The sequence below is a fragment of the Trypanosoma rangeli genome (assembly GCF_003719475.1).
Source record: "Trypanosoma rangeli strain AM80 chromosome Unknown Tra_15.4_contig_00112, whole genome shotgun sequence".
Classification (NCBI taxonomy): Eukaryota; Euglenozoa; class Kinetoplastea; order Trypanosomatida; family Trypanosomatidae; genus Trypanosoma; species Trypanosoma rangeli.
Window position 1 is genome coordinate 1 of NW_021705855.1, and position 10,869 is coordinate 10,869.

At 51.6% G+C, this 10,869-nt stretch overlaps 6 protein-coding genes across 6 annotated transcripts, besides 6 other annotated features; all 6 read left to right on the forward strand.

Moving 5' to 3' along the window:
* TraAM80_04028 (uncharacterized protein) lies at positions 1-796 on the forward strand (the record flags this gene model as incomplete). The annotated part of the gene is made up of 1 exon (XM_029380973.1): positions 1-796. A coding segment is annotated over one exon (796 nt), but the record flags the coding sequence as incomplete, so codon positions are not given.
* A 175-nt stretch (positions 797-971) lies between these two features.
* Positions 972-1,009: a microsatellite.
* A 206-nt stretch (positions 1,010-1,215) lies between these two features.
* Positions 1,216-1,234: a microsatellite.
* Positions 1,235-1,335: 101 nt separating this feature from the next.
* On the forward strand, positions 1,336-2,877 carry TraAM80_04029 (uncharacterized protein; the record flags this gene model as incomplete). Its single annotated transcript, XM_029380974.1, has 1 exon — positions 1,336-2,877. One exon carries the CDS (start codon positions 1,336-1,338, stop codon positions 2,875-2,877), a length of 1,542 nt encoding a protein of 513 aa, XP_029239191.1.
* Positions 2,878-3,432: 555 nt separating this feature from the next.
* TraAM80_04030 (glutaredoxin) lies at positions 3,433-3,756 on the forward strand (the record flags this gene model as incomplete). Its single annotated transcript, XM_029380975.1, has 1 exon — positions 3,433-3,756. The coding sequence occupies one exon, from the start codon at positions 3,433-3,435 to the stop codon at positions 3,754-3,756; it is 324 nt and encodes a 107-aa protein (XP_029239192.1).
* Positions 3,757-3,954: 198 nt separating this feature from the next.
* TraAM80_04031 (uncharacterized protein) lies at positions 3,955-4,617 on the forward strand (the record flags this gene model as incomplete). Its single annotated transcript, XM_029380976.1, has 1 exon — positions 3,955-4,617. One exon carries the CDS (start codon positions 3,955-3,957, stop codon positions 4,615-4,617), a length of 663 nt encoding a protein of 220 aa, XP_029239193.1.
* A 421-nt stretch (positions 4,618-5,038) lies between these two features.
* Positions 5,039-6,862, forward strand: TraAM80_04032 (uncharacterized protein; the record flags this gene model as incomplete). The annotated part of the gene is made up of 1 exon (XM_029380977.1): positions 5,039-6,862. One exon carries the CDS (start codon positions 5,039-5,041, stop codon positions 6,860-6,862), a length of 1,824 nt encoding a protein of 607 aa, XP_029239194.1.
* Positions 6,863-8,017: 1,155 nt separating this feature from the next.
* Positions 8,018-8,047: a microsatellite.
* A 441-nt stretch (positions 8,048-8,488) lies between these two features.
* Positions 8,489-8,827, forward strand: TraAM80_04033 (uncharacterized protein; the record flags this gene model as incomplete). Its single annotated transcript, XM_029380978.1, has 1 exon — positions 8,489-8,827. The coding sequence occupies one exon, from the start codon at positions 8,489-8,491 to the stop codon at positions 8,825-8,827; it is 339 nt and encodes a 112-aa protein (XP_029239195.1).
* A 517-nt stretch (positions 8,828-9,344) lies between these two features.
* Positions 9,345-9,375: a microsatellite.
* A 306-nt stretch (positions 9,376-9,681) lies between these two features.
* Positions 9,682-9,703: a microsatellite.
* Positions 9,704-9,992: 289 nt separating this feature from the next.
* Positions 9,993-10,018: a microsatellite.
* Positions 10,019-10,869: the final 851 nt, after the last annotated feature.

Consider the following 10,869-nt stretch of genomic DNA (forward strand, 5'->3'; position numbering starts at 1 on the left):
AGAAGCGTTGGGCCTGACGGAGGAGCGCGGCCGCGAGGACATTGAGCGGGCAGAGGACGCCGGGCGCTGTGCTGCCCTTGAAGCCATGCAGAGCAGTGCAACAGCCATTGCCTCTGCAGAAGCGTTGGGCCTGACGGAGGAGCGCGGCCGCGAGGAAATTGAGCGGGCAGAGGAAGCTGGGCACCGTGCTGTTTGTGATGCGTTTTTTGTGGCTCATGCTTTTGGAATGAATCGTTGTTTTTACGCTGGTGGGGGAGTTTTAGGAGGCATGAAAACTGTGACTGATGTGAATGTTTCATGGCCGTCAAGAGGATGTGCGTTGGATGTAATGAGTGCGGATTGTGTTGGAAGTGGGGCCCGCGTTGATGTGGTAGGGGCGTGTGCAGACGCTGTTTTAGATGCCTCGGAGGAATGTCATGTTATTGCACCGGTCGTCTCTTCTGTGGATGATGTGGAATTTGACAGGAACGATTTGACGGATGTGGTGGAACTAAACGCGTTGAGTAGTGGGATTATCGTTGGATTGGCTGATGCATCGGCTTTAGAGTCACCGGCTGAAGTTTCTGCGGAGGCTAGCCTTTCGAGGGAGGTCGCCGTGCATCCCGCGTTACGTGGTGCAGCTGGTCACCCGGCAGTGCTTCCACATGGTGACCCTCTTGGGTACGACTCCGACGATGATATACCGATTCCGCCGCGGTACACTCTTTGGGGATGTCTGTCCTTGCCGTTTGCGTGCTGTGTAAGGCGCCGTCCGGTGCAGGTGCATTGTGTTGAGAACTCTTTGGGGGAAGAGTAGTACACCTCAGGGGTTTATTGTGTGCTTGGCATGCATGTGTTAAGTAGTTGAAGTGATGCATGTTGTGGTAAAGTCTTTTGCTGTGGTTTGTTTCATTTTTGTTTTTTTTTATATGGACACGTTGTTTTGTGCGCGTTTCGTGACGCTACGATTTATTTTCTAAGTGTGTTTTGTCATATATTGGTATATATATATATATATTTATGTATATATGTCTTCACACCTTAACACTCCCCGTGTCTTTCTCTGTTTTTCTGTGTGTCGGTGCTGGCTGTGTTGGTGGAGCACGGGTCGGCGGCTTACGTTGTGTGAAGAAGGTGGGAATAAATAGATTAAAAAAGAAACTCTCCTTGTTTCTTTTCTGCACGCATTGTTTTCTCATCTGCACTGCCTTCTTTTCTAGTTGTCTGCCTCTCCACTATATATATATATATATATTGATACTTGGCTTTACTGTTGACGGTTTCCTTCCCTACAGTGGCTGCTCTCACTGCTGTTTCTAGAGTGTCAACTACGCAAGTGAGGCTTCGAACACCATCATGCAGGTCAATCTTCCCCCGCCGCCTTTAGTACATATCACCTTTGGCGGGCAGCCAGCTCTCTCGACAGGTGTCGTGAACCTAAGGGCACTGCTGGGGAGTACCGAGTACGTGCTTGTGAAGACGGTCCAAGCGAGAACTCATGCGGATAGGGCGTCTACTACCGATGCTGAAAAAGGTCCGGAAGACGCCTACACTGAGGAGGACGAGGATGCCAACATCGGCGACCATCGTGACGATGTTGGTTACTCTGCGCGGTGGCAGCTGCAGCTGTGCGAACATGCGGGACTGCCGTTGGGGTGTTTTTTTGTGGAGGATGGCGGCAGCTACGAGGTGGTGCGGCGTGATGACGTTCAATGGGGGCTACTGAGTGACCACCGGCGCGCGGTTCCGCAGGCGGTGGTGGAGGTTACAAAGACAGCGAATAAGGATGTGGACGGTGAGGCGGACGCAGAAGGGGGACGCAAAAAACTCAGGCGGGAAGAAAAACGGCAGCGACGAGAAGAGCGGGATGAAAAGGCTGAAAGGGGGAAAAAAGAAAAGAAGAGCAAGAGGGAGCGGCGTCGCGAGGAGAAGCGGACGGCGGTGTTGGCTGCTGTCACAGCCGTAGCCACAGCTGGGAAAACTAACAATAATAAAGGTGGGGATAACAGCAGTCGCAACGACAACGATGCCCAGCATGGGAACGATCAGGCAAAGTCCGGCAAGGAGGTACAGCCGGGCGATGTGGCAGAGAAGATGGCAGGCGATCACGCGGCCGACCATGCCACCACGCCTGTGCAGCGTGTCCATTTGGAGACGCCTCCCTCTCAGACGCTGCTGACTCCGGAGGCAGAAACGGAGGAAAACAAGGCGGACGAGCAAAGGGAAGCGGAGCAAAGAGTGGGGGCTACGAGAAGGAAAACTGCGTCGCCCCCACTCGTGGACTCACATTTGACTGCCCTAGAGACGCGGCGGCGCCGCCCACTGGAGGCGCTGAGCAGTGGCTCTTCCCGTGAGTCTGACCACAAGCAGCAAGATAAACCACCGGTGGAGTCGGAGACGGAGGAGGCAGAAGAGCAACAAGCAACTAGACGGAAACGAAAGAGTGCAACGAAGCTGACACATGGTGGCAGTGGGGTCACTGCAGCGATGCTGGAAACTTTGGAGGGCGCTGCGTCGCCCTCCCACAGTCATGCATTACAAGCCAACATGGATGAGGAGACGCACCTGTCGTATGTGGTCAGCACAGCGGCTGTGGAGTCGGAGAGTGCACCTGCACCTGCCACCACCACAGCAACTTTTTCCGTCACGAATTGCAATGAGAGGAGTGGGGGGAGAGAGCCTCTGCGAAAAGGACTAGAGACAGGGACGAGTGGCGCGACCGAAGCGGAAGAAGAAGGTATGTACACGGATGGTCGTGTGTCGGCGTACATGCTGCATAACGGCTGGGCGCCGCAGGAGAGCCCTGCATTGGGGTTTACCTCCGTCGACAACACTCTGTCGCAGGATTTTAGTCTGGACTCGTCCTCCATCACCTCCTCTGCAGACTACGTGTATTAGCGGGAATGCTTCCAGGAGAAGCAAAAAGTATGGTGGTGGTGGTGACGCTGTGGGGGGGATTATTTACAACGTATTTCCTACTATTTTGAGGTATTGATTTGTTTCTTGCAAACCGGTTTAAAATGAAAAAGAATGGAGGGGCGAAGGAAAGAACGAACAAAGGGGGGGAGAGGGTAGCGTGTTGCTTTTGTTGTCGTTCTGTGATCTCGTATACTCTTCCCATACGGACTCATGCGTCTCTCTTCGGGTATCGGCTATTGCACTAGCTGCAGATAATAGTTGTGGTTCCTCCGCCGATCTTGCCGTGAAGTGAACTGCAGCGACAACTAGTTCCTTATGTCCTGTCGTCCCCTGTATATTGTTGTTATTACGATGATTTGATTTCTCTTCATCTATCTCATTCTATGTATGTGTTTGTTTACGGTTGTTTTTTTTTGGCGAAACGGCAGTAGCACAGACGAAGTACGCCGTGTGGTGAGAGGCGAGGAGGAGGGAGGGGGGCTTAGAGCGAGAGAGTGTGAGAAGGTGCCAGAAAGAGTCAGCATAAGCGGAAAAATGAATAATGCCTTGGATCCTGCGAAGGCGCCACAATTTCTTGACATGATGTTGCGCCGCAACAAGATTGTGATCATCTCCGCCACGTACTGTGAGTACTGCACAAAGCTCAAGATGCTACTCATCGAGATGAAGCACCGCTTCGTGTCGCTCGAGATCAACATCATCCCCAACGGGCGGGAAGTGTTTGCGGAGGTCGTCGGGCGAACAGGCGTGCACACGGTGCCGCAGGTATTTCTTAATGGCAAATACTTTGGCGGCTATGACGAGCTCGTCGCGTTGTACCGCCGCGGGGAGCTTTCAGCGACGTTAGAGAGGCGGTGAGGGAAAGGTGAGGTGGAAAAAAATTATCTGGCGCTGGCTGAGCGACGTGGTCGGTGTTCTTGTTTTACCCTCTCTATCTCGTGTGTGTGTGTGTGACTTTGCGGGAGGCATTCTTGGTGGGTCTTTCCTTCTTTTTTTAATGGAGCCTGCGTCAGTGAGACATCTCTCTCATTTTAATTGGGCAGCCCGTTAGCAGCGATGAGTCTCTACTCCGGGAGTGATTCGGAGTACTTTGCCGTCTCCGACTCTGACGCAGAAGCGGGCCCGGCTCCTCCACGCAGCGTCTGCCACGATTCCGGCATGCAGCCGCAGAGTGGGAGCCCCGCGACCTTGGTGGGGACGCAGGAACAGAAGAACGCCTCCGGCTCCAACGGGGGTTCATTCTTCCAGCAGCCCACCTGCTTTGTTGTGGATACCAACGCCTTTCTGGAGACGGACCTGGTGTCCCAACTGGCGGAGATGGCGTTACAGCACCTGTTTATTGTGCCCACAAAAGTTCTTTTGGAGCTGAAGAGACTGAGTGAAGAGGAGGGCCAAAAAAGGGCGACGGAAGTGCTTCGGATGATTAAGTCGATGGAGCAGCTTTGGAATGCGGAGAATGAACAGGAAGGCGACGTAAACGCCGGCATTGCCACGGGACTCCGCTTACAGCGGGCAAAAGAGAGAGACAGTTACGTGTTGCGAGCAGCCCGTAACTACGACGACCACATATTGTCATGTGCATGTCACTTTACTCGTTATCAAAGAGATATGCCAGTTATCTTGCTTACGGGCGATGAAGTGCTTTCGCTGAAAGCGTATGCAGAGGGGGTACTTACGTTAAAAACCCTGGGGGATTCCCAGTATCCTGTGCGCCGGTAGAAGCTATCTATGTGTACGCCCCCGCTATATTTATTTATGTATTTGATGTTGCTTTCTGTGTTCCTGTACATTTGTGTATGTATATGTATATGGGCTTTGTATGACTCTTTTTGCGTTTATCCCTTTCTCTCTCTCTTTATCTGTGTGTGTGGATGGGTGGATGTTTGGTTTTGGGGCGTTGTCTCCCACGAAAAGAAGGGAAATCAAGAGGTTGCGAATTCATTGTGGCACGAACAATCGTAGCAGAAATAGGTGAGAAAATCACAACCCTTCTCCAGCCCTCTTCGGGTTGTTTCCTTTGCTGGTGTTGCTGTTGGTTTTCACACCGTGGACGGAGAGGAGAAAGAGGGCGGAGCAACGGAAGTCGTAGAAACAGGCGGGCGACGGTGGGAGCTGTCACGTCTCTGCCAAGCCGCTGTTCATGTCTCACATGATTGGAGATGGTGTGGCGCACTCACATCTAGGGCAAGACTCACGGCAGCAGCAGAAGCAGTGGCGTGCACCCACCGCACTTAAGGTATACTCCGCTCACATGGCTAACAGGCATGAGAACAGCGGTAGTGGCAGTAGCGGTTTTAATTACTTCGGCAATGCCTCAGACCAGCTGCCCAGTCACGCGTGCCCTATGCCAGCAGTCCATGTCTCGGAATCTCTAAGTAAGCGCCTGCGAGAGCGAACGCTTGAAGCGGGGCAACCGCAGTTGCGTTGGATCCCCTTACACGCCTCTGCTGCTGCTGCTGCTGCTGCTGCTTGCAGTGAAGTGAGGCCCACACAGGCGGTGATGGCGACCAATTTTGCACACAGGCAGCAGCAGCAGCAGCAGCAGCAAGAACAATTCGCGGAGGTGTTACCCAGTCGACTGCAGAAAAATGTTGAAAGCGACAATAAACTGCTGGAAACCTCATTGGCGGCCCTGCAGTTGTATTCACGGCACTGCGAGGAAATGGAGTCGCGGGGAAAGGACGTTGCTCAAGCAGGTATCCAAGGCAATGGTACGACCAACACCGTCCGTGCCGGCCCAGACCCTTGCATTGTTGGGAATAGGATTCACGAGGTACAAGCTCGTGCAGAGCGAAGTATAATGGAGAAAGTGTGGATAGGGCCCTACACCATGCCAACAGCGGACACGCAGGCAGATCCAGCGGCATCCAAGACAAAGGCTCTCGCTGCAGCAACGTTGCGTGCCAAGAAGGCAAAACGAATCTTTGACACAAAACGAGTTAGGATAGAAAAGGGAATAAATAAGGAGCAGATAACAGAGGTGGGGAAGCAGCAGTTCCCTGCGAAGCAACCGAGCCCAAATCGTATCATTTCCTGGTCTGCGCCCGGTAGTACCCCGGTGCAGAAAACCCACTGGACAACAAGACTGACAGAGTTAAGGGCATGCGTCGGTGGAAAAGACGGTGCACCGCAGCCTCGCGTCAGGGTGGGACACTTATCAGCCAATAACGTAAAACAGGCGCGTAACCCCGCCCAAAGTCACTTGTTGCCATCGCGCCTGGAAGAGCTACGACAGCATGCTAAAAAGCACAGTACGAGCAACCACAGAATGGCGGCGCGACTATTGCCGCTCCAGCAAATAAACATAGCAAAGAGCCCCATGACGTGTTGGACTGGTGCGGTCCAAGTCGCTACGGCCCCTGCCGCACCTTCTGCAGCAAAGATGCAAGAAAGAGGTGTTTTTAATGGTATGTTTTCTGAGGGCGCTTCTTGCAACGTCTCTCAATATGCCTTTAATGCAGGATCCGGCGGCAAAGCGTTGGTGCAACCTGTGTTTTTGGATTCCAAACGTCAGGCCATTCACGCTGTATTTGACACGTGTAGCTTGCTGAAGGCCAACGAGTTTAACTTAGATTGGGCAATGCAGCACTGTGTAGTATGCATTCCCTTTGACGTCATTGCGGAGTTGGATGGGATAAACAGAAGTAAGGGATGTCATCATCGTGGGAAGACAGAGTCCAGTCAACTGCGTTTTTCAGCCCGGCAGGTTCGCAACTGGATTAGCGGCGCCATTGAAAAAGGGGGCAACGTACGTGTGCAGCGTCGCTGTGAGGTGGAGGCGGTGTATGACCGCAAGGTTGCGACAAAAGATGACTCCATTCTGGGCTTTGCCGTGTTTCTGGAACAACAGCACCTGGCCGTGGAGTTTATCACCAACGACAAGTTCCTCCGTGTAAAGGCGATCTCGGAGCTGAAGGGAGGCGTATACAACTTAAGCGAATTCCTGCAGCGCCACCGTCGTTAGTGGATGAAGTCGGTGGGGGAGAGAAGCGGGTGTGGATGGCGCTACGCGGCGCGCCCGAATATGGGATGGTCTGGAATTAGCGAAGTGAATTTCCGAAAGTGTGTTGACCTTACAACTTTCTTTGTGTGTGTGTGTTTTTTTCTTTTTTTTTACCAAACGCATTTTTCTTTTATTGGTGCTGCTGCTGCCTGCCTGTGTGTGTGGGGGGTGGGAGGGAGCGTTTGTCTGAAGCTCTCCTAGAAATGTGTGGACCCGACGTTAGTCACGCGCAGGCGGAGCCGCTGCCTGTGTTTGTTGTATTTGTTACTCTTCCCGTTTAAAGGTTCAAAACAGACACATGCGTGTTGGCGGTAAAAATGCGGTGTCCGCACTAGAGGAAGGGGAGGGGGAGGTGTGTGATGCACCGCCCACAAAAATAATACATGTGAATATATGTAAAAGTGCGTGCGTGTGTATTAGTTTGTTTGTGTTTTTCTTTGGCATGTGTTGGTTTCACTGTCGCCGTCGCCTGTCGCTTGCTTTCTGGCGGGGTGAGACGCAACGACGACGGGAGAGGAATTCAATACGAAACAACCTCTGGAACTCCCGCGCTATCACGCGTTCTCTCTCGCCTACATTTGCAATAATAAGCATCATTAAGGAGTGTTTGCTTCCCTGCATGAGAACGTAACTCCCATGCGACAGGAGCCTTTAGTTTGTCTGACTCTTGCCGCCTGTTTTTCTCTGTTCGTTGGTGCACGTGTATGCTGCTGTTGACGGCAAATTTTAGGATGGACCCGGCGCCAACATATAGTTTGCTTCACCTTCGAGGTTCCGTGTCATTATGTCCTTTTCTTCGTTGTGTGGTTTGGCTTTGGTTGATTGTTTGTCGCGTTGGAAGCACCTGTACACTAAAGCCTTCTTTGTGTCCTGCACGATCCGCCCTTTTCTCTCTTCTTGCGAACTTGCTGACTCAGCCAAGACGCAGCGCAGACTCCTGCTTTCACGCTTCTGCCTGCGCTTCTGCTGAGGTGGGTGGTGTTGGCGTTTGTGGCGCTGTCGCTCCTAAGACGACTTTTAACTGTTCTCCGTATTTACTTTTTTTTTTTTGTGTGCTGAACCATTTTTCTTTGGTAGTGGTTTTCCGCATGGGGGAGATGAAAAACTCCCCCACACAGACACAGAGAGAGAGAGAAAGAGAAGAGACAAGGGTTCTCCCTTAGCTTCAGCTCTGCTGTGCTTTCACGCGTCGCAAGGGGGGAGGAGGAGGCTTGGGACTGTGAGCACGGTAGGTAGGCCTCTTTCCACGATGCGGTTCATGTCGGTGTTTGTTTTGGAGTACCCACGAGAGTGGAGAGGGTGGGAGGCAAGTACGCTGACGTTTGGCCCCGTGAGTTGTAGGGTGTCGCGCAGAAACTTTCCACGTATCCATTGCAAGGCGCGGAGTGGACACCATCGTTGTTTTCGTCGGTGTCCATTTCCTCATCAGGCACCTCATACGTATTCACCAACAACAGGAGCCCTGGCGACGAGGATAAGCATGGATTCAACCGTGTGGCTTATACTGCGTCCCCGGGGTTGGGTGGCATAGGGAGTGATAGTGGTGTCATTAGTAACAATGAAGATGAAGAAGAGGAAGTGGAGCAGATGCAGCGCGCGGGGTCGGGGTTGCGTCCGAGCACAAGCCGGAGAGATGTGTGCGGGAACCATAACGCGACATTCCCCCGTGGAGGCTTCTTTCAGGATGGACACTCATCTCTGGCGGCACGGGACTCCTTTCAGCGCAGCCTTCCCAGTCAAGCGCTCTTCTCATCTCAGTTTAGCGCGCTTTCTGCTTTGCATTGGAATGAAACAGGGGTGAGTAATTATATTTTATGGATGTATGGCGGAAGAACATGCCCCGTGGATCTCGGTACCACGGCACGCAGTAAGCAAATGCAAGAGTGCCGCTTCACACCTCTACGATACGCAAACAAGGCAGTTTAACAGGGACGCGGTACACTTCCTCGGAACTTTGGACAGACCCCGTTCCGGTTTTTTTTTTTATCACAGGCTTGCCTCATCTGCTGCTACGTCTGCCACGTCTGAGTTTGTGTCAAGAGGACCAGGCGGGGGTTTGAGAGCACCAGATGCGACAATTCAGGGCTGTACTCAAGCCGTGATGATGACGATCTCTGAGGCTTCACCTTTCCGCAAGAGGATCCGCCGGAGGCCTCATGCGATGGGTTGTACCTGCTAGTGAAGAACGGCATAAAGCGGGTGAGTTCACCTGTGTGGCCTGACGAAGGCATGCTGCGGCCTCCGACAAATTCAGGGTATCAATGCATGACATACGGACCACCACAACCGCCGTATATTTATATTTCAGTGGCTGACGAAAAGGCAGTGAACGTGAATATTTTTGAGGGAAATTGGGGCCTGAGAACTTGCGGTGATGGACCGTGTAAGGCTCCTTTCTCTCTCTCTCCCGTTTCAACCGATGCGGTGTCGCCCAGTCACCGTTTTTGTTTGTGTGTTTGTTGTATTTATTTATTCATATATTATTATTATTTTTTTGGAATTCCCGGAGGTGGGCAGGCTAACATACGCATAGCATTGGCCCGCTGAAAAGGAGAGGGCGTTTTGTGGGTTGCCGTGAAATTGGTTTGATGTCTTTGCGTGAAGCACTCCTTGGGGAATTGGACCTAGAAAGTGCTGCTGAGAGTCACTGGATGTTGTTCGGTGCGTTGATTAATGTGTGGGTCGGGCATTTTTGTTTCTTTCCTTCTTCATTATCCTTTTAATTTTGAATTGTGGTAAAGCATGGGAAGTTCCCGGAAAGAAGGGAGAAAAAGGAGTGAATATATATATATATATATATATGCCCTTTTTTCTCATGAATGAATCTCAATGTGGGGAGGGGGCGGTATGTGTCAAGGCTTTTTTTTTCCGTGTAGGCCGCTGACGAGCAGGAGACGTTAGCCACTGCACGTATCTGCGTCTGTGATGTGCATGTGCGTGGCGTGGCGTGGAGGAATGAAAATGGGATGTGGTTGAAGTTGCATTTTTTGTTTTGTTTTGTATACGGTGTGCGAGTTGCTCTTGACGCCCCTCTCATCTGACCATCTATGCATGTGTGCATGTATGCCTGGCACCTCCCTTCTTGGTTATTTGTGTGTGTGTGTGTGTGTGTGTGTGCATTGTTGTAGTTTTGTTTTGACGTGTGTTTGGCCCTGTCAATGCCTGAACTCATCGTTATACAGCTTCTCACAAAGAGGAAGCGCGGTAAGCCCACTTAACCCAAATCTGCCTCGCCCCGCTTGAGAGGCGGAATAGCAGAGCTTTTAGCGCGCCTCCCTTGTGTCATTAGGTGGTAGCTTTATCAGTAGTAAAGAATCATCTGGGGCTCTCCCTCTCTCACTATTTGATATTGGTCTAATAACATATCTGGTTGCAAAGACGATACGGAGAAACATTCATTGTGCTTCCACTCGGCCTACTATCTCTACATTGGGGAAAAGTAAGTCATGGACTAATATGGTGGCTTTGTGAGGTGTTGGTTTAAAAGCAAATGATGTGCATATTCAGCAGCAGAGTATGTCTTTACGTGTGACTTTGTGAATGCGGCTGGTGTGTGGGTGTGGCTGGGTGCATGTACACGCGGCTGTCTCTTTGGTGCCGGAATTGCACAGCTACAATGTAGCTGAGCATGCGGAAAGGGGCAGTATAATAACCATCCTTCTCTTTACCATGGATGCGCCGCTGCGAGGTACTGAATGTAGTGGGAGCCGCAAAAACAATGCAACGTGCTCATTACCGATAATGGGCACACATACTCTCTCTCTCTCGCACACACATACATACATGCACTATTCAAGAGGTCTGAATGAACACATGCGAGAAGGGTCGGAGGCTAAAATATACAGAAAGCAAGTTGTTCTGGGAATGCTAGAGGCAAACACATCACTCTTTGTGGCACTCTGCGTTTTTCTTGTTGATGGATCTCTCTCACGGGTGTGTTTGTTCTGTACCTCCCTCTTTTTTTAAAA